Source organism: Puma concolor, chromosome E2 (assembly GCF_028749965.1).
Source record: "Puma concolor isolate L17-30 chromosome E2, mPumCon1.1.hap2, whole genome shotgun sequence".
NCBI lineage: Eukaryota > Metazoa > Chordata > Mammalia > Carnivora > Felidae > Puma > Puma concolor.
In genome coordinates, this window is record NC_141681.1 from 13,306,125 (window position 1) to 13,328,984 (window position 22,860).

Genomic DNA, 22,860 nt, shown 5'->3' on the forward strand with positions numbered 1-22,860 from the left:
AGGTCATGATCCCAGGGTCGTGGGATCGAGCCCTGCATTGGGCTCCACACTGAACATGGAGCCTACTTAAGATTTGCTCTGTTTTTCCCTCTGCCCCTCTCCCCCGCTCGCTCTCTTAGTCTAAAATAAGGAGGGGCGGGGTGGGAGAAGGGAAAGGTGAAAGAAGGATGACAGGTGGTAGACCTGCCGCTCATTTCTTCTGTGCCCTGTACCTCTTGTAAGTTTCTGCTTTCAGGGCCTGAGTGCCATGTGCAGATTAGAACAGGTAAATTCAGAAGGAATGGAGTGACTTCTCCTTCCGCAGGAGCACTTAGCTATCCCCACCAACTTGGAATCAGCTCTGACACTTAAGCCTGTAGTAGCGTGACCCAGGGAAGAAGACCATGGTGTCTTAAGCCCTCTCCAAATCAAAAGTCATAGAGAAACCTATAGCCCTCCAGTAATACCTCACACCTGGTGTGGGCGGCAGACCCCAGCAGAGTGAGTCCCTGGAATTTTTGTAGCTTATTCAGATTCTTCCCTAAGGATTACATTTACTGCCTGCCTCTGCTCCTAAATACCTTAGTCAGGAATTCCTCATCTTACTTTTTGTATACAGTTCATGACCACTTGGAACATTCTCCAAGTCTTAATCTCCTCTTCCCTAGAATAGGCTTAATGATACTTTAAACAAAGCAGTAACAGAAAAGAGGATCTGGCACACGGCTTAAGTGTTGCCATTTGTTACCCCGTTTGTTTGTTCGTGTCCCTAAGCCCTCCTACAGCAGCACTCTCCATGGAAGATTCCTAAGTGAAGCTTTGCACGTGTAGTGCAGTACAAGAAATTATCAGCATTTTGGAAGCCCAAGAACAATTGGTAATAACACTACTTAAAATAAACTTTAAGAACATTAAAAAAATATATATCCCCCCACTGAAAGAGTGTAGGGACTTGGGTTTTCTCACAACACTGCTGGTAAGAATGTACACCAACACAACTCTTTAGAGGCCTTTGGCACTATGCTTTAAAAGCCTTCAAAAGTAAATCTGCAGGCATTTATTCTAAAGAAACAATTTGTGAAGAAATGCGTGCAAAGATTTATTTAATGAGACTTTTCATTTAAACATTGTTAATAATCCAGGGGGCCTGGGTGGCTTGGTTTGTTAAGCATCTGACTTCGGCTCAGGTCATGATCTTATCCCTGGATTCGAGCCCCATTTTGGGCTCTGTGCTGACAGCTCAGAGCCTGGAGCCTGCTTCAGATTCTGTGTGTCGCTCTCTCTGCCCCTCCCCCACTCATGTGCTCTGTCTCTCTTTCCCCCTCAAAAAGAAACTTAAAAAAAAAAAAAAAAAATGTAAGCATTGTTAATAATCCAAACTGAGAGACTTAACTGATTGAGTAAACTCTGGCATATTCATGTGATAGAATTCTACACATTTATTTAAACTGATGTTAAAGTGCACATAATATTTTGTCATGTGAAAGTACATTGTGATTATATTTTTGCAAAGTGAAAAAAAAATACAGGTAGCACTGAGTAGTGGAATTACAGGTGATTTTCATTTTCTTCCTTATTTTTTCGTATTTGGTCCAACAAATACTTAGCATTTTTACATGGTAGCTGTGTGGAGAGGGCAATTTTGTTTAAAAAGCTTACTTTGTAGGTGTCGCAGTTAATATATGATTGTATTTAAAACTTTGCGGGGCGCCTGGGTGGCTCAGTCGGTTGAGCGTCCGACTTCAGCTCAGGTCATGATCTCACGGTCTGTGAGTTTGAGCCCCGCATAGGATCTCTGCTGACGCTCAGAGCCTGGAGCCTGCTTCGGATTCTGTGTCTCCCTCTGTCTCTGCCCCTCCCCTGCTCATGCTCTGTCTCTCTCTGTCTCAAAAATAAATTAAACAAAACAAAACAAAAAACATAAAAAAAAAACAACTTTGCTGATTACTCAGAAAACTCCCGACAAACCAACGTCCAGGACCAGTTGGCTTTACAGGTGAATTCTACCAAAGTTTAAAGAAAAGTTAATAACTATTCTTCTAACTTTTCCAAAAAATAGAAGAAGAAGGAAAACTTCCAAATTCATTCTATGAGGCAAGTGCCTCCCTAATACCAAAACCAGATAAAGACACCACACAAAAAAAAGAGAACTAAAAGAGAGAGAGAGAGAGAACTATAGACTAATATCTCTGATGAACATAGATACAGAAATCCTCAACAGAGTATTAGCAAACCAAATCCAATAATACATTTAAAAAAAATTTAACCATGATCAAGTGGGATTTATTCCTGAGATACAAGGGTGATCTGTTATTTACAAATTAACCAGTGTGATATATTTTCTCAGAGAAAGGATAAAAAGCATAGCCATTTCAGTAGATGCAGAAAAAGCATTTGACAAAGTACAACATCCGTTCATGATAAAAAAAACCCTCAACAAAGTAGATTTAGAGGGAACATACCTCAACACAATAAAGGCGATATATGGAAAACCCATCATCCTTAAAAACTGAGAGTTTTTTCCCTGAGGGCAGGACCAAGACCGGGATGTCCATTCTCACCACAGCAATCAGACAAGAGAAATAAAATATAAAAATAAAAGGCATCGAAATTGGTAAGGAAGAAGTAAAACTTTCACTGTTTGCTGATGACATGATACTATATGTAGAGAATCCAAAGGCCACCAAAAACTACTAGAACTGATAAATGAATTCAGTCAATTGGCAGGATGAAAAATCAGTGTACAGAAATCTGTTGCATTTCTGTATACTAATGATGAAGCAGCAGAAGGAGAAATTAACAGTCCCACTTACAATTGCACCAAAAAACCCCAAAACCTAGGAATAAACTTAAGAGGTGAAAGACCTGTACTCTGAAAACTATAAAACATTGATGAAAGAAATTCAAGATGACACAAAGAAATGGAAGACATTCCATGCTCGTGGACTGGAAGAACAGATATTGTTAAAATGTCTATATTGCCCAAAGCAGTGTACTCATTTAATGTGATCCCTGTCAAAATACCAACAGCATTTTTCGCAGAACTAGAACAAGCAGTCCTAAAATTTGTATGGAATGATAAAAGACCCCGAATAGCCAAAGCAATTTGGGAAAAGAAAAATAAACCTGAAAGCATCACAGTTCAGACTTCAAGTTATATCACAAAGATGTAGTAGTCAAAACTGTATGGTACTGGCACAAAAATAGACACGTGGGTCACTGGAACACTGGAAAGCCCAGAAATCAACCCACAATTATATGGCCATTAATCTTTGAGAAAGCAGAAAAGAATACGCAATGAGAAAAAGACCGTTTCTTCAACAAATAGTATTGGGAAAACTGGGCACCTACATGCAGAAGAATGAAACTGTACCACTTTGTCACACCATACACAAGAATAAACTCAAAATGGATGGAGGACCTAAATTTGAGAGCTAAAACCATAAAAATCCTAGAAGAGAACACAGGCACTAATTACTCTGCCATCAGCCGTAGCAATATTTTTCTAGATAGATCTCCTGAGACAAGGTAAACAAAAGCAAAAATAAGCTATTGGAACCACATCAAAATAAAAATCTTCTGCATAGCAAAGGAAACAACCAATAAAACTAAAAGGCAACCTATGGAATGGGAGAAAATATTCACAAATCACATATCTGATAAAGGGTTAGTATCCAAAATATATAAAGAATTTATACAAATCAATACACACACACCCCCCCCAAAGAATCCAATTTAAAAATGGGCAGAAGACATGACCAGACATTTCTCCAAAGAAGACGTACACATGACCAACAGACACATGAAAAATGGTGGACGTCACTCATCAGGGAAATGCAAATCAAAACTGTAATGAGATATCCTCTCACACCTGTTGGCTAAAATCAAAACCACAAGAAACAGTAGGTGTTGGCGAGGATGTGGAGAAAAGGGAACCATCGTGCACTGTTGATGGGAATGCAAACTGGTGCAGCCACTGTGGAAGACAGTATGGAAGTTGCCTCAAATAATTAAAAATAGAACTATCCTACAATCCAGTCATCACGTTACTGAGTATTTAGCCATAGTTTACAAAAACACTAATTCTTAGGGATATATGCTCCCCTATGTTTCGAGCAGCATTATGTACAATAGCCAAACTGTGGAAGCAGCCCAAGTGTCCATCAATAGATGAACGGAGAAAGAAGAGGTAGTATATATATACCAAATCTTGCCATTTACAACAACATGGATGGAGCTAAAGAGTATTATTCTAAGTGAAGTAAGCCAGTCAGGGAAAGACAAATACCGTATGATTTCACTCATGTGCAATTGGAGAAACAAGTAGACAAAGGGGGGGGGGGGGGGAAGACAAACCAAAAAACAGCCTCTTAACTATAGAGAACAAACACATGGTTACCAGAGGGGAGATGGGGGCTGGGGGGGGGGGGGGGGAAGAGGCAGGTGATGGGTGAAATAGGTGATGGAGATTAAGAGTACAGTTACTGTTGTTGTTATTATTTATTTATTTATTTTTGAAAGAGAGCAAGTGCGCAATCTAGGAAGAGGGGCAAAGGGAGAGAGAAAATCCCAAGCAGGCTCCATGCTCAGCACAGAGCCAGACACAGGACTTGATCCCACGACCCTGGGATCATGACCTGAGTCGACATCAAGAGTTGGACACTCATCCTACCGAGCCACCCAAGCACCCCAAGAGTACACTTACCTTGAGGAGCACTGAGTAATATATAGAGTTGTTGAAACACTATATTGCACACCTGAAATTAATAGAACACTGTATGTTAGCTACACTGGAAGTAAAATTAAAAATAAACCTTGCTGATTACACATAATCAGTATGCCCCCTATCCTCTTTAGAAAATGTGAACATTTTGAAAATGCCAATAAATAGAGACTTCAATGAGCACCCTTGTACTTGACTTTATCAGATCTTAACAACTTGCCATATTTGTTTAAGGCCTTAAGTACATAAATAAATCATTACAGATAGAGCAAAAGCTTCCTTGTGAACTACATGTCCTTAATTCCATCACTTTCCTCAGAGGAGTTATAAATCATATTATAGTATGATTTAGGAAGTTTTTACACTTTATACAAATGTTATTGGATTATGATTTTCCTCTGTAACTTGTTTTTTTGGTTTAGTATTATGATTGGGGCACATATCCAACTTCGTATAGCTCTAGCTTATTCATTTTAACTTCTGTATAGTCTTCTAGTTCTCTAATTTAGAATTTTCCTATCCATATTTTGTAGTTGTGGACAGTTAAGGTGGTTTCCAGTTTTTGTTAACATAAGCCACGGTGCAGAGAGATGGGCAATAGTCTCCTTAGGTCTAGAAATGGAATTACTTTATCATAGGTCACATATAATTTCAGCTTTACTAGATACTGTCAAATTGTTCCTCCAAGAAGCTCTTCCCAATATATATATTCCCGCCAGCAGAAGCCAGATTTCTTATTTTTTCATACTTTGTCTGCTTTGTATTATCAGACTTAATTTTGATGGTCTCATGAAGTGAAATAGTATTTACTTAATCTGCATTTCCTAAGTTATTAACGAAGTTGGACATACTCTTCTTTCAGTTTTGCTTGTATCATTTGTTCATTGATACTGAGCAAAATACATTGCTTGTTTCTTATTGATCTGTATAGTTTTTTGTGTTTTCCTTATACAGTTGACCCAGGAGTTGGAGGTGCCAGCCCATCCCACAGTGGAAAATCCACATATAACTTTCAACTCCCCCGAAGCTGAACTACTTATTAATAGCCTACTGTTAACTAGAAACCTCCCTGGTAACATAAACAGTGGGTTAACATATATTTTATATGTTATATGTATTCTACACTATATCCTTACAATAATATCTAACTTTTAATTTTTTCCATATTTCTGGGCTACGCAGTTTATCTGTGAATTTTTTCAAATTGTTCCAAATTTCCAAAAAGTTTTCCAATGTATGTATTGAAAAAAATCCACAGTAAATGGACTGGCAAGGCTCAAACCCGTGTTGTTCAGGGTCAGCTGTACTGATGCTTTGTTGCTTGTGTATATTGCAGATATAGGCCTCCAGTCTGGGCTTGTCTCTTTAATTTGTTTATGGTATCTTTGGTTGAACATGAGTTTTTAATTTTAACACAGTCCTTTATCACTTGTTTTGTGGGTTTTTTTGTCTCTAGTACTTCAAAGTCTTAAAGACGTAACATCATCTAAAGGTCTTTAAATTTTTTGCTTTTTACATAGGTTTTGAATATTTCTTAAATCTCGTTTTACAGATAGCCAGTTGTTGTAGTGTAATTATTAAGTAATATGTTCTTCCTGTGTAAGTTTTCATTGCTACCTCTACGCTAGATTAAGTTTCTGTATATAAACGAACTACTCTTAGGTTCTGTGGTCTCTTTGTTAATTCTCACCCCAGTATTCCCAGGTTGTAGCTTTAAAATACGTCCCCCCACCTTGTTCTTCAAATTGACTTTGCTATTCTTGGCACTTTGCTCTTCCGTATTAATTTTAAAATTAGTTGGCTGAGTTCCATTTAATGTAATTTCAATCAAGATTTCAAAGGAAACTTTTGAAATCTTGATTGAAATTGCATTAAATTTTTGAGAAGTTCCATCTTCATGATTTTGAGTCTTTCCAGCCATGAGCATTCTATAATATCCTTCTGCTTATTCGCTGTTTTCTTGTGCCTTCTACTAGTGTACTTTGCTTCATAAAGGTCATGGCATGACCTTTCACTGTATTCCTAGGTTGTTATTGTTAGACTTGCTGTTGTGAATGAATTTTTTTGTATTACATTTACTAATCAGTTATCTGGCATATGGGAAATACTTGATCTAAATTTCTTTGTTTTCTTAAGTCTATTTTTTTAGTAATCTCTATACCCAACATGGGGCCCGAACTCACGACCCCGAGATTAAGAGACACATGCTACTCCTACTGAGCCAGCCAGGTGCCCCAATCTAATTTTCTTGATCTTAATTCCAGCGCCTTGCTGAGCTCTAATAATTTGTGACTTCTCTTGAATTTTCCGTGAAGATAAGTTGGGCAGCTTTATCCCTTCCTTTCCAGCTTTCATCTTTTTTCTATCCTATCTTGTTGGAGTGGAAATATTTTTTTTTTGCATTTCATATTTTGAAAGTGTCTTTAGGTACATACAAATTTATTTTTGTTCTTGGTGAATGTATTTTTTTCCTTATGTATCATTCCTCTTTATACCTATTCACGCTGTTGAATTCTAAACGATCTTAGTATTTTCCAGGTATATACTTTCTGTCTTTTTAACTTCAGCCTCATTTTTGTAATATTACTTAATTTCAGTATCTGATGAACAGCTGGCAGCTTATTATTTTCTTTTAATCCAGCAGATAACTTTGTGGTCTTTTAACATGCCATTTTACTCTTTTGGCCCTAACTCAAGCGATAAGCTTGGCTGTGTTCCCTCATTTGGCATTTTTGCATTTTTAGTCTCATTCCATGGTAAGAGCCAAACTCCTGGTCCTCACTGCCTTCCTTAACACTGAACCTCAGTGATTCAAGAGTTCGGCCCTGCATGCTACTTTTCTGTAGTGTTTCTGGATGTGAGAGCTTTCTCTTTGGTTACATTCATATTCACCATCGCGACATATTTACAGCAAAGTGTGTATATCAGAGCATGAAGTTAATCTGACATCTTGATGGGAGGTCTTTTGCCGCCTTTCTAATCTCCCCCTGTTGTTGGCTTCCCCTTCTAGTTCCTTACTAAAGGAGCAGATGCTAAGGAAGCAGGCCGAGTTAGAATCGGCACAGTGCCGGCTCCAACTTCAAGTCCTCACTGATGAGTGCGCTAAGCTTCATAGTCGTGTCCAGGTAGGTTTACCCTTTCTCATCCAGAGAGCTTTCGGGATAAAAACGGAAGAGGAATCTAAATTGGATTTCCGTTCCTCTCAGATACAAAGAAGGATCTATCTAGCTTTTCAGAAAATAAACAAGAACAAGTCTTTCATTCTTGATTAGGGCAGCGTGCACACTTGAGGGTGAATTCTGCAATTTGAACTTTTAAAACATTAGTCAGCTAGCTGATAATTTGAACCCTAAGTCATTTTTACCTCCCTGAATCTACCCCTAAAATGATGGGTTTAGACAAAATGACCATTAAAGACTTTGAACTCTACTATTTTATGATCTGTGCTCTCCTTAGTTCAGTTGCTGGTTGAAATACTGTGAAAACCGCATCAGTCCTCTAGGATTCATGTCAGCGGTTTCATATAATGGAGAAAACATCCCATATTAAATCAAGGAATTGTGTATGAGGGGAATATCAAATGAAAAGGCTGCACATTTACAAAATCTTTTTCACTTTAGGATTTGCAAAAACTTCTTGTGCAGCATCGGGATCAGATTTCACAGCAACCCGGGGGCTCCCAGGCACGTTTCCTGAGCTGCCTGCCCTCCAGCCAGTGCCAGCACAAGTACCGTTTCCAGAAGACCTTCACGGTGTCTCAGACAGGAAACTGCCGAATCATGACATACTGTGACACTCTGAGCTGCCTGGTGGTGTCACAGCCTTCTCCTCAGTCCTCCTTCCTGCCAGGTGAACCATCCAGATCCTCAGCGTTCATGTTCGTTATTGGACTTCAATTATTTCTCTCTCTTTTTGGAGAATCCAGGACTCACTAGTGGGTGAACACTGACCCTGGCCCACCAGATCACCTTTCCTAGTCTGTTAATGCAGGTCCTCTGAGGTACTGCAAAGGTATCTTTAGTGTCTGGCCAAAGTGTTGGCTTCATCCTGTAGATTTGTTCACCAAGAGCTCAGAAATGCCAATAACTGTGATAAAGTAAGAGGAAGATGGGGCTCTTGGAAGTGTGGGTTACTAGTGTAGGCCAAGGAGAAGGACAGCACTCCCTGTATGCCCCGTGGAGGCACCTCGCTGGCTCACTTGGTAGAGCATGTGACTTACGTTTGAGCCCCATGTTGGGTGTAGAGATATTACTTAGGGGCAAAAAAAATTTTTTTAATAAATAAGGTCACAGATTTTTTTTTTTTTTTTAATGTTTAATTTTTTGAGAGAGAGAGAGAGAGAACGTAAGTTTGGGGGTGGGGGGCAGAGAGCGGGAAACAGGACCCAAAGCGGACTTTGCACTGACAGGCTGACAGCAACAAGCCCGATGTGGGGCTCGAACTCGGAAACCGTGAGATCATGACCCGAGCTGAAGTTGGATGCTCAATCGACTGAGCTGCCCAGTTGCCCTTGTCACAGATTCATTTTACACTGGATTTTTTTTTTTTTTAAGGTATTAGTTTTTTTGAGTTATCTTGGGGTCCCTGGGTGGCTCAGTCGGTTCAGTGTCCGACTGTTGATTTTTGCTCTGGTCTTGATTGATTTTTTGCTCAGGTCATGATCCCCGTGTCAGGTTCCATGCTCAGTGTGGGACCTGCCTAAGAGTCTCTCTCTCTTTCCCTCTGCCCCTGTCCCCTGCTCATGTGCACGCCTGCTTGCTCTCTCTCTCTCTCTCTCTCTCTCTATCTCTCTACCTCTCTACCTCTCTCTCTCTCTCTCTCTCTCTGAAATAAAAAAAAGGAGGGTGGGTGCCTGAGTAGCTCATTCAGTCAAGTGTCCCACTCCTGATTCTTGCTCAGGTAATGATCTCATGATTCGTGAGATCGAGCCCTGTGTTGGGCTCTGTGATGACAGCGCGGGGCCTGCTTGGGATTCTCTCTCTCCGTCTCTCTCTGTGCCTCCCCTGCTCATGTGCACACGCTCTCTCTCTTCCTCTAAATAAACTTTAAATCAATAAAATAAAATGTTATCTGTACACTCAACATGGGGCTGAGACTTAGAACGTTGAGATCAAGAGTCGCATGCTCTACCAACTGAGCCAGCCAGGCATCCCTAGACTAGGAATATTTTTTTAATAATTTTTTTTTAATGTTTATTTATTTATTTTGAGAGAGAGTGGGGAGGGAGGGGGAGAGAGAGAGAGAGAGAGAGAGAGAGAGAGAGAGAGAGAGAATCCCAAGCAGGCTCTGTGCTGTCATCGCAGAGCCCAACACAGGGCTCGATCTCATGAACCGTGAGATTATTCCCTGAGCCAGAATCAGGAGTGGGATGCTTAACCAACTAGCCACCGAGGCACCCCTCGAATTCTTTTTTAAAATAATATCCCAAGGGCTAATTCAAGTTGAAATGAGATTTAATACTTATGTTCAGTAGTGTTAAATTGACAAATTCCAAATAAAAGAATTTGGAAATACATAGATTAGTATTGATAATAATACATTAATACTAAATTTTCTCAAATTTTGTGCTTTTTTAAGATTAATTTTAGATTGTCTTTTTTTTTTTTTTTTTTTAATTTTATTTAATGTTCATTTCTGAGACAGAGACAGCATGAGCCGGGGAGGGGCAGGGAGTGAGGGAGACCCAGAATCCAAAGCAGGCTCCAGGCTCAGAGCTGTCAGCACAGAGCCCGATGTGGGGCTTGAACTCACAAACTGTGAGATCATGATTTGAGGTGAAGTCGGTGGCTCAACTGACTGAGCCACCCAGGTGCCCCAAATTTTAGATTGTCTTAAGGTTGAAAAACAAATCTCCTCACATGCTCAATTAAATTATTCCTGATGGTTATAGATGTTTCTTTCCATGATCTTCAGCATATGATTTCCTCCAGCTGTCAGGTCTTTTTGCTTTAGCCTGATTTCCTGTTTACTCACTTAAACATTCCGTTCAAATGCTTCAAAACTCTGTCCCTCCAAACTTAGGTATAATCAGGATTTGGAGTAGAATTCCTAGATTATTATATATTTTTCTAATCACTTATAGCTGTGAGTTGAGAGAAAGTCCTTTTGAGGAGAACATAAAAGGACTGTTTATAATGTTTCTGTATCCCATCCACATTTTTAGTAAGATTCACCAAATTGGGAAAATATTTATTTTTAAATTTTAGAGAGAGCTCACGAGCAAGGAAGAGGGACAGAGAGAGAGAATCCGAAGCAGACTCCACGCTGTCGCGGAGCTCAATGTGGGGCTCAGTCCCACAACCGTTAGGTCATGATCTGAGCCAAAAATCAAGAGTTGGAAGCTCAGGGATGCCTCGGTGGCTCAGTTGGTTAAGCGTCCAACTCTTGATTTCAGTTCAGGTCATGGTCTCATGGTTTGTGAGGCTGAGCCTTCAGGAGACCCCATTCCTTTTTTCTTGTTTGTTTATTTAAAGTTTATCTATTTTGAGAGAGAGCTCACAAGAAGGGGAGGGGCAGAGAGAGAGGGAGTGAGAGAGAATCTTAAGCAGGCTGCATGCTGTCAGTGCATGGGACTTGATCTCACAAATGATCTCGGGAACCGTGAGACCTGAGCCGAAGTCACAAGTTAGACGCTTAACTGACTCAGCCACCCAGTTCCTTTTTTTTTTTTTTTTTTTTAATGGTTATTTTTGAGACAGAGACAGAGAGCAAGCAGGGAAGGGGCAGAGAGAGAGGGATACAAAAAATCTGAAGCAGGCTCCAGGCCCCAAGCTGTCAGCACAGAGCCCGACATGGGGCTCGAACTCACAGACCACGAGATCATGACCTGAGCTGTAGTCGGCCGCCCAACCAACTGAGCCACCCAGGCGCCCCGGTTCCTTTTTTCTAATGCACGTATTCCACAGTGTACAGCTAGCTCTTCTTGATAGCCTGTTGGTGCTAATTTCTCCTTGCTTCTCTTGATCATTAACTAGGCCAATATTCGTGTTCCCTTGTTGATTTAAAGCCTGTGGTTTCTCTGTTTGTCTCTCTGGCTGTCCTAATTCTGTTTCAGCAGAGAACACAATAAACTTTTCCCACTTGGTTCCCTGGAGAAGCTGAGGTATGACTCGAGGCTGTCCTGAATCTAGGATTTGACAAATCCTGTTTGTGGATAACTTGGATAATAATGGATACTTAGTAAAAACAAATATAATATATTTACATAGCCTAGTAAGAGAACAGTAACATGACTTTTTAAGGACCTATCAAGGACAAGTTTGGGGGGGATTTTTTTCCCTTTCTGGAAGGACACAAATTAATTAGAATACTTGAAGTGTCATCTGTTTTTATTCCATTCAAACAAATGTAGCATATCTTAACCACCTGATATAGAGATTACCTGTGTTCATTCTTTATTGTTCCTTCTCTTCTACATCTTCAGTGTCTGTGGTTCAAGTAGAATAGTCTCTGTGCTAATAGCTTTATTGAAGTATGACTGACATACAATAAATTGCACATATTGAAAGTATACAGTTGGGTGAGTTATGTATACACCCTTGAAACTATCCCCGTAATCAAGATAATGAACATATCTATTGCCCCAAAGTTTTCTCGTGCCCTTTTATAATCCATCTCCCACCTGCCCCTCCCTCCTCTCCCCATTCCCAGGCAGCCACTGATCTACTCTCTGTCACTATATATTAGTTTGCATTTTCCAGAATTTAACTTAAACATAATCATGCAGCATTGTTCTTTTTTGTCTGGCTTCTTCCAGCATAAAGTTTTGGAGATTCGTCCGTATTAATATGTATATCAATATTTCATTTCCTTTTATTACTGGGTAGCATTCTGTTCTGTGTACATGTTCACATAGTGGTTTATCCATTCACCTGTTGCTGGGCATTTGGAGTAGAATATGCTTTTTAAAATAATTATAACCCTGGGGAATTTTTTTGTTTGTTTGACCAGCTGTTTTCCAGGGATTTATATGCCAGGAAAGGTGAACGAAGGAGCTACTTGAAAAGGTCGTTTGCTTTGCCTTGAATTGACTTTCGGTGATCTATTTCACACTCTCTTGTCTTTGGCAGGCTTTGGTGTTAAGATGTTGAGTACTGCCAACATGCAAAGCAGTCAGTACATTCCCATGCATAGCAAACAGATCCGTGGACTGGCTTTCAGCAATCAGCCCAAAGGCCTACTGCTCTCTGCTTCCCTAGACAGCACTATTAAACTGACCAGGTGAGTGCTTTAGGGAGGACGGTGGGGCCTGGGCTGTTTAGTGTTAAACAGCGTAGAAATTAGTATCTGTATTAAGATGGCCTTAGCTTGCATTTTTTGGTCTAAGGCATTGTCTTCTGAGATCCAGTTTCATTGAATATAAAATGTGCTGCTCATCAAAGTAGATGCGACATCATAAATGTTATGTACAACGTTATGTTTTAAAATTACTTACGTTACAAAATGCATCTTAAGCCGCGCAGATGAGAGTAACACGCTAGAGATGGTCGAATGACAACGTGGAAGGAGCCTTGGTACCTGGCACCATGGAGTTACCAAACCAGCTTGGAACTGCTTGTTGCTGGTCTGTTACGAGGACCATTCTGCCTAACAGAAATGCTCACCAGGAACTCACTGTCCTGGGGTGCCATGACTTCTCTCATCAGTAACCCTCAGTCACGATATTTCATCTTTCATGTGACTGCTGTGAACCAGATGGGATGTACTTAGTGCCTTCATCTTTTAGAAAGTAGTTCTGATCAGATGTCTGATAGTTGGCTTCCTATTCTGCAGTTAAATCTGAGGAACATCATGATAGCACTGTCAGACCTGAGAAGCCTCTTGACTTTTTTTTAATTTTTTTTTTTTCAACGTTTATTTATTTTTGGGACAGAGAGACAGAGCATGAACGGGGGAGGGGCAGAGAGAGAGGGAGACACAGAATCAGAAACAGGCTCCAGGCTCTGAGCCATCAGCCCAGAGCCCGACGCGGGGCTCAAATTCACGGACCGCGAGATCGTGACCTGGCTGAAGTCGGACGCTTAACTGACTGCGCCACCCAGGCGCCCCAGCCTCTTTACTTTTCAAGAATGCTTCAGCTTAATTTGCCCCAAAACTCCATGTAGCATTATGTTTTATATGTATATATAGGTTATGATTTTTTTCTCTAGTCGTGTTAAAAAATAGATGCAAAGGGCAGGTTAAATACCAAAGTGTTATTAATGACTACCTCTGGGTGGTTAGATTATTAGTTTTTATTTTTCTCATAGGTATATTCTAATTTTTTCAGCATTGAATATTGATTACTTGCATAATAGTAATTTTTTTTTTAATTTTTTTTTTTTTTTCAACGTTTATTTATTTTTGGGACAGAGAGAGACAGAGCATGAACGGGCGAGGGGCAGAGAGAGAGGGAGACACAGAATCGGAAACAGGCTCCAGGCTCTGAGCCATCAGCCCAGAGCCCGACGCGGGGCTCGAACTCACGGACCGTGAGATCGTGACCTGGTTGAAGTCGGACGCTTAACCGACTGCGCCACCCAGGCGCCCCTTGCATAATAGTAATTATAGAAAATAGGGGTAGAGTAGGGAATGTACTGTTTAAATATCTCTTTGATCTCCTTACATTTCAAGAAGAAAACCTGTAACCCCCAAAATAAATATTTTGGAATTAAAAGGGATTACCTGGGCAGTCCCTAGAGGAAATTGGAAATCCCAAATAGTTTGGGTGTGGGGGTGTGTTCTTAAGGGATTATCATTTCAGTGATAGTCTTTACATCTTTGTTTTATAATTGATTTCCTTAACACATGGTTGTAAAAGTCTTCTATCGCCACAGCCTGGAGACAAATACAGTGGTCCAGACTTACAACGCTGGACGTCCTGTCTGGAGCTGCTGCTGGTGTCTTGATGAAAGTAATCACATCTATGCTGGATTGGTCAATGGTTCAATTCTGGTGTATGACCTTCGAAACACGAGCTGTCACATCCAGGAGTTAGTACCCCAGAAAGCCAGGTGGGTAGCCACTTACTTTTCCCCTGTAGCAGCTTTCTCTTGGACCGTTGTATGAATCCTGTCTTCTGAGTGTGTTTCACGGTTGATCAGAATTCCTCAGAGGGCAGTTCTCCTGAGTCCAGTGAGGTGTTGTCACTTGGGAATCACTAAGATCCTTAGAGCATGTGATCGTGGTATTTCTACACAGTAGAAAGCCCTGGTACCAAGTATAGCCAGGTTCATACAGTCGCTCCTCCCCCAGCGTGGCAAAATGAAGTCAGATCTGCGTTCAAAACCAAACTCCTTGGTCTCAATTCTTGGCCTGTTACACAGACTTGCTTTAATGGCCACATGTCTAACACACAGGAAGAGATCAGTAAGAGGTAGGCCTATAAAAAAAAAGATTTAAAACTTCCCTTATCTCCAGCTAAACCAACTTGGTCTAAAGATACCAATTACTATGATTTATCCTTTATAACCATTTACAAACTTGGGAGGTTTATAAAGTCAGCCCGGATTCTGAGGATGGCTGGTCACCAGCACCACTGTGACTCTTCAGAAGATATCACCATAGTAGTAACTGGTTACGAAAACCTAGGCTCAACACTTTGAGGTCTTTTCATTTGAGTGGGGTAGAATCATGCTTCAGTTATGTGGTCTGTAGGCCTGAAGATGACTTGATGTAAACTTCTAGAAGTGTGAACTGCAGGCAAGCATGGTAACTGCCACTGATGTGGAGAGATCTGCTCGAGAGTAGGCAATCGAATAGAGCAAATGGCAAGGAAAGAATAGTTGTATGCAGTGTTCATTTCTGTTTTAGTTTGCTTCATTGTGACATGACGGGGCAATGAAAGAAAGCAGGCACAGCGACCACTTGGGCAACTTCAGCAGAAACAAAGTTCACAGGAACATAGTCTACCGGCTGACACTTCTGAGAGAATTCTTGGCACACATTCCTGGTCATGTGCTTGCAGAAAGAGATTTAGAACATTTCTAATGAAACCGTCCTGTTTCTGAATTAAAATGTAGTTTTTTCAGGGGTGCCTGGCTGGCTCAGTCAGAAGAGCATGTGACTCTTGATATCATGGTCATGAGTTCAAGCTCCACATTGGGTGTAGAGATTACTTACACAAATCTAAAAAAAATGTTTTTGCTTCAGGCTGTTTTTTTTTTTTTTTCAACGTTTATTTATTTTTGGGACAGAGAGAGACAGAGCATGAACGGGCGAGGGGCAGAGAGAGAGGGAGACACAGAATCGGAAACAGGCTCCAGGCTCTGAGCCATCAGCCCAGAGCCCGACGCGGGGCTCGAACTCACGGACCGCGAGATCGTGACCTGGCTGAAGTCGGCAGCTTAACCGACTGTGCCACCCAGGTGCCCCTGTTTTTGCTTCAGGCTGTATTTTAATTGAAGGGTCTGTCAACTGCATCTTGGAGACTATTAGATGTATAAGCTGCATTTCCTTTCTGACTTTCCTTGTGTACACATCTAACCCCATTTCTAGAAACTTCACACTGGTCAAGCTCTCTTGTAACTGTGACTTTGTAGTATTAAATTTCCTAGTCCTTTTTTTTTTAATTTAAAAAATTTTTTTAATGTTTATTCTTTGAGAGAGAGTGAGATGGGAGAGAGGAATCACTAGTGAGGGAGGAGCAGAGAGAGAGGGAGACACAGACTCTGAAGGCCGCTCCAGGCTCTGAGCTTGTCAGCACAGAGCCCAATGCAGGGCTCAATCTCATGAACCACAAGATCATGACCTGTGCCGAAGTGAGACACTTAACTGACTGAGCCACCCAGGTGCCCCCCTAGTCATTTTTAAAAACTAATTTTAGAATATGCGACATCTCCTCTGAAATTAGATGCCAAAGATTATATGTGTACTCTTTTAAAGTTTCTGCAGTATGGGTTGGTAGATTTTACCAGATGTCAAAGGATAGTGACCCAAAGAGGGTCTTTTTTTTGTTTTTTGAACGGTAATTTTTGAGAGACCGAGACAGAGCACGAGCTGGGGAGAGACAGAGAGGGAGACACAGAATCTGAAGCAGGCTCCAGGCTCTGAGCTGTCAGCACAGAGCCGGGTATGGGGCTCAAACCCACAAACTGTGAGACCGTGACCTGAGCTGAAGTCGAATGCTTAATCAACCGAGCCACCCAGGTGCCCCAGAAGGTCTTTAACCTCTTCTGTAGAGGTGGAAGTGTCCTTGAGGGCTCCTGCTAGTGGAGTCTGGAGTAGTACAAGTATTGGAATGTGACACATCGTTTCCTTTCTTTCCCTTCAGATGCCCACTGGTCTCCCTGTCATACATACCCAGAGCTGCCTCGGCTGCATTTCCTTATGGTGGCGTGTTGGCTGGAACCTTAGAGAACGCTTCCTTCTGGGAGCTAAAGATGGGCTTTTCTCATTGTCCTCATGTGCTGCCCATAGAGCCAGGGGGTTGCGTAGACTTTCAGACGGAGAGCAGCACCCGGCATTGTCTTGTGACCTACAGGCCTGGTGAGTGCTGGGACGTCCTTGTTCTGTTTGGGAGCAAGTCGGTTCAGGGGAGGAGGGGAGAGCTTGCCCTGCCCTTCAGGTGGCACCGGAGAGCCCCTCGCAGGCTAACAGCTCTTGCTACTATATTGAGGCTAGTGGCTCCACGTTCCTCCATAGATGCCGCCTCTACCCCTCGCTTATGTGACAGGGCAAATTCTGCCAGGTACTCCCTGGAGCGAGTTAGCCCCTTTAGGAGCCCCTGTGACTTAGTAATGGAATGAAGAGTCCTGCCCCTGAGGCCAGGGCATCCCCCTCAGCGCAGTTTCGTGTCATCCGCCTGCCCTGAAGGAAGATAAAAACCGAGGCAGGGGGCGGAAGGATACAGTGATTTTACTAAAAAGGATAGCTTATGCCAAGAATTGTTTCCCTCATAGGCAAAAGTCTATTGTAGATAACTTGCTTTATCCTAGCCTGCGGTTCGGAATTTCATTTGTGCTGTATTATTTTGTTCTTGTTGCTTTGTTTGCTTTGTAGCTACTCTTGATGATCTAATAAACTGTGGCTCTTCCACTCAGTAGTTTGTAATCGTGTGAGGTTCAGGATCTTCATTAATTTCCTGGGATCATCCCCACGGAGCAACACTGACTCCTCTGTCCCGTAGATAAAAATCACAGCACTTTACGAAGTGTGCTGATGGAGATGTCCTCCACGCTGGACGATGCTGGAGAGCTGGTCTGTTCCTGCCATCCTGTGCAAACATTCCTTGGGGGACCCTCTTGCAAACTACTGACCAAAAGTGCCATTTTCCAAAACCCGGAGAGTGATGGCAGCATCCTGGTGTGTACTGGGGATGAAGCATCAAATTCTGCCCTGGTGAGCCTATTATTTTTTTATACAGAAGTATGTAAAGCGAAAAACCGACGTTCTCCTTGATTGCACACATCTGTGTATGTGTATATGTACGATTGCTTGTTTTTACACCAGGCACGCTTGAGACACACTCTGTAATTTGCTCTTTTCCCATTTAGCTTCCTAGCTTGGATATCTTTCCACTTCAATATCTGTAGATTCGCCTCATTCTTTTTTATATGAGCTGTAGTATCCCATGGGCCGTCTTGTGAACCTTTAAAACAAAAATTAAGGAACTACTGAAACTCCTATAAAACAATTGTTTCAGGCAACAGTTTCATCACCAAAAGATGAATGATTGATGGGGGATTGTAGAGTGGATGGGTCAGTCTTTTATAACCTGAACACAGTGATCGACATCACTGTAAGTGGGTTAACAAAAAATAATTCGCCTCTTAAATTTATTTTGAGAGAGCGCACGTGTGTGAGCAGTGGAGGGGGAGAGAGAGAGAATCCAACGCAGGCTCCATGTTGTCAGCAAGGAACCTAACGTGGGGCTCAAGTTATTCACAAACTACAAGATCAGACTTGAGCCAAAATCAACAATCAGATGCTTAACCAACTCAGCCACCCAGGCACCCCAATTTGCCTCTTGATGTAAGAAGATAGGAAGTACATAGCGCCTTTTATGAGATGCCCTTGAACCTAAATGTAATCAAGCTTTGGAGCATTGCTGACCAATACAGTTGTGCTAGCCACATGAGCTCTTGAAATGTGATTAGTGTGAATGAAGACTTTAATTTTTTTTAATTTTTTTTTTCATTTTTAATTTAAATAGCTTTATGTGGCTAGTGGCCACCATACTGGATAACACTATAGATTAAGGGTAAAATGATATGAAGTCAGTAAAGAAAACAATAGAATCAGTAAAGCAGATATGGTGAAAGCTTAATTTGTTGTACTACTATGCTTTATATTAAAATTTTTTTTTTAATTTTTTTAACATTTATTTCTGAGAGAGTGAGAGGCAGAGCACGAGAGGGGAGAGGCAGAGAGAGAGGGAGACACAGAATCCAAAGCCGGCTCCAGGCTCTGAGCTGTCAGCATAGAGCCCGACACAGGGCGCGAACTCACGAGCTGTGAGATCATGGCCTGGGCTGAAGTCGAATACGTAACCGACTGAGCCACCCTGGTGCCCCCTAAAATTTTTTTTCATAACAGGGGCGCCTGGGGGTCTCAGTCGGTTGGGCATCCGACTCACAGTTCGTGAGTTCGAACTGTGCTGACAGCTCAGAGCCTGGAGCCTGCTTTGCATTCTCGGTCTCATTCTCTCTCTGCCCCTCCCCAACTTGTGCTCTGTCTCTCAAAAATAAATAAATGTTAAAAAAAAATAATTTTTTCATAACAAAAAGTTTTTGAAAAGGAAAAGAAAGCGCTAGTTATTAGATAGATTTCATGAGGGCTGAGAAAGGGACTTTCTGTCTTGCTGAGTGTTCTGTGCCTAGAAGAGTTGCTGGCACCTTGATGGAAGAGCTGAATGCTGGGCTTGCTTTTCAGAGGTAGACTCATTGCTGATCACAGTGGCAGAGCCCACGCCTGATGTTGTGTGTCCTGGCTTTGTGAAGGTTGAGAACAGTCTGTCGTACTCCCCTGGCAGCGCTCTCTCTGCAGCCCTTTCAAAGTTGTCCGATGATATTAAGGAGTGCACTCGTGGTGAGCAACGGGTGTTGTACGGAGCTGTGGAACCGCTATATTGTATAGCAATATAGCAATAGAGCAAGCAAGTCCCCCAGCTCAATTGAATGACTCCTGACCCTGAACTCTGTCTGTCTTCTTTAGCTGTGGGATGCTGGCAGTGGCTCGTTGCTACAGGAACTGCAGGCCGATCAGCCCGTCTTGGACATCTGCCCTTTTGAGGTGAACCACAACAGCTACTTGGCTACCTTAACAGAGAAGATGGTCCACATGTATCGGTGGGAGTGACTGTGTCTGGAACTTGTCAGGCATGCTGCTGGTGAATGTTAAATGTTTGCTAGCACGTAACAGCCCTGAGCAAGATCTCTGCTTACTGTCTGTGGCCTAGAACTTCTGGGATCATGGTTCCTTTGGATTAATGTGATTCTAAGAGGCCAGGTCACTGAAACACTACAGACTGCGTATTTGCGGTGTCCATCCAAAGAATACGTGATTGGTAATTGCATCTACATTATCATTGTCTTGTGCTCAAAGCCTTCATGAATCTGTTGAGAATCTGTATTTCCGATCAGACATTCTACTGGACCTCAGAGAGTATCCTCCCAGCAGTCATTTAGAACGAGTGTGCAGCAAGCATTTTCTGGAGGGTGTGACACCCACCTAAGTGGTCTTGTCACTCAAACTCAGGAACGGATGCTAACGTCCCAGAAGAGACTGACCATCTCCATGTTGCGTGGATGCAGAAGAGTCTTCAGTTGAACACAAGAGGGCAGTGTACGACCTGGTGAAGAATTTGATCCATTTCTGACCTTGCGTGTTGACAGCCTTTCAGCAACTTGGTCTCATCCCCGCAGAAGTGTGAGGTCGAGCGCATCTGGTCTACTTTGTGGCAGCAACAGATACATTCCAGGTGTGCGGTGCTGGGATATTGGCAGGCCCAGTGATGGAGGCAGCTGATGCGCTGTGGACCCTTTCGGAATGCTGAGTACATTAGGTTCATCACATCGTGGGAGCCGAGAGAAGAGACCGGTTGTTTGAGCAGTGGGGAAGCCTCCTTTTTTCTTGCTGTCTGAGGACCTCCGGATTGATTTTACATAAACCAGTGCTCTGAAGACCCCTCCTTTTCCGTCTTACTAGGAAAACATGAGCAACACGTCACAGCTCTTGTTTGATTCTCTCCCCGTAAAAGAGGTCAAGGGAGAGGGGCTAAGCAAGACAGGCTTGCAAAAGAGAAGCTGCTGAGACCACTGCTGGGAACAGAAGCTAAAGCCTTCCGCATGTGAAACTGGTGTGTGACTTCAGCTTCCTCTGATAAGCCTCCCTTCTAGCCTTTTTAAAGACTCTTGTCAGTGAAATATTCTCAGGAAGATAAGAGTGGTTGGAGACCTGTGCAGATTGCAGGGAGAAGCCCATCAGCTTTTGTTCCAGCCATGGATTGTCCAACATTGCGAACTTCACTTTTCTCCAGTAGGGGGAAAGGCTTCCGTTTGTATCTGTTTGCCTCGCCTACGGCTGCTCTGCTAAACCGCAGTCTACAATAGAACGCGCCTCAGGGTGTGGGCGGTCAGTGCCCCGTTCTTGGAAGTAGGATGGCCAACAGTGTGACTTTTTTAAATAATTGCTCTAGAAGCGTTATTATTTTTATTTTAAAATAGTTCTGACCGACAACTCCTGAGCGGTTTCCAGCATTTCTCACCAGCAGAGGGTTATTGCCACAGATATCCCCAGAGTTTCAAGTTCCTGTTGTGCCTTCTAAAGAGTGGCCTCCTTCTGTTTTAGGACATCTTTCAAAAAGCCAGTTTCCAGAGCCTGGGAAAGAGCCCCCTTTTCTCAGAGGAGATACTCCTTTCAATATGTTGATGATTCAGAATGACGGCCCAGACCTAGAGCATCAGTGGCAGAAAGGGATTTGGATTAAAAAGCAGGACTCATCTGGTTTCAGCAGGTCATCAGAGAGGATGCAGTTGGCCCTGGCTGCCTTTGTCTTTGGCAGAGACAAATCCCACGGTAGGGTTAGGATTTGACCAAGGCGGATGCTGATTGATTCCGCCACGCAGAGGAACCAAGGGACTTAACTACGAGGGAAGTTGGGTGAATCTCATGTCTTGCCAATTCTTGCATTCCTCCAGTAAATTTGGACATTTTAGAGAGAAATTTATGTAACTTCAACTGGTTTCTTTAAAAGAAAAGACCTTGCCCCCAGCCATCCTACCCTTGCATCCCTCATCCAGCAGGAGATCATGTAGTCCCAGGCTCTGGTCTCCTGTGCTTCAGCAGGCTCTGCCCCGACATGTTCCCTCCCCCCTGTCTCTAAGGGAGGTTTCCCATATGAGGGTTTGGAGTTAAGCAGACTCCAAATATCTTATTGGCATATATCCTTGTGCCTGCTGTGACAAACAGGGCAGTGGGATCTCTGTTCATGTTCTGTGTTTTAATGTTTGTGCTTTATGTTTTAATGTTAATATGAAAATAAAGCATTTGCTATGTGTACCAACTGCTGGCGTCTTTTGCCTCTCTGACTGCCAGGGGCAGGAACTTGTCTGCCTCTTGGGCGAGCGGTACAGTCTCAGCCTGATAGATTTCTTCATTTCATGTGGAACTGGGTCTGAATTTCACAGGATGGTCCCTGGATCTGAAGTAAACATCTTCTTTAAATTGATGAGGTGGTTGCGGTGGTTTAACTGGCAATTCTGTTCTACTGTTGTTAATGGGAAGCTGTGTGTTTGCTTCTTAACTTACCCACACTGGTTATTTGTTTGCTTGCAGATCCAAAGGGCTTAATCTTGGAAACTACACTTCGCAGACTCCTGCTGGCTTCTTGTTACTTACTTTGAATCCAGAAAACTGTAGTGTGGGGGAAGGGAGCGCAAGAGAGGATTTACCCTTTTATTTCTTTCGGTCAGCGGCAGCAGCCCTGGGCAAGCGTGGACTCTGGGTTCCTGCTCGGCACAGTTCTGGCCTCTTGCCTCAGCGTCTTTTTTTTGCGTTTAGTTGAGGTATTTCTGTTGCCACAAATCACGGTTCCGGGATTAGGTTGGAAAGGCTGAAGATGTTTTCCAGCTGAACAGCAAACGGAGTATACTCGATTCCAGGAGGACCAGATCCATAGGTATAGGCTTGCTGTTGTCACGGAGCCTGGTGCTCCAACAGCGGATGACAGAGGTCCTGGG

At 42.4% G+C, this 22,860-nt stretch overlaps 1 protein-coding gene across 1 annotated transcript in view; it reads left to right on the plus strand.

The window, feature by feature from the left end:
* The window catches only part of RFWD3 (ring finger and WD repeat domain 3), a 43,367-nt gene extending 21,183 nt beyond the window's left edge, over window positions 1-22,184 (plus strand). The window contains exons 7-13 of the mRNA XM_025920702.2: window positions 7,713-7,827; window positions 8,323-8,551; window positions 12,772-12,922; window positions 14,518-14,694; window positions 16,953-17,167; window positions 17,808-18,019; window positions 19,835-22,184. Of these exons, the coding sequence (XP_025776487.2) occupies window positions 7,713-7,827; window positions 8,323-8,551; window positions 12,772-12,922; window positions 14,518-14,694; window positions 16,953-17,167; window positions 17,808-18,019; window positions 19,835-19,978 (1,243 nt within the window). The 3' untranslated portion in view covers window positions 19,979-22,184. The remainder of the gene's footprint in view (window positions 1-7,712; window positions 7,828-8,322; window positions 8,552-12,771; window positions 12,923-14,517; window positions 14,695-16,952; window positions 17,168-17,807; window positions 18,020-19,834) is intronic.
* The last annotated feature ends 676 nt before the right edge of the window (window positions 22,185-22,860 follow it).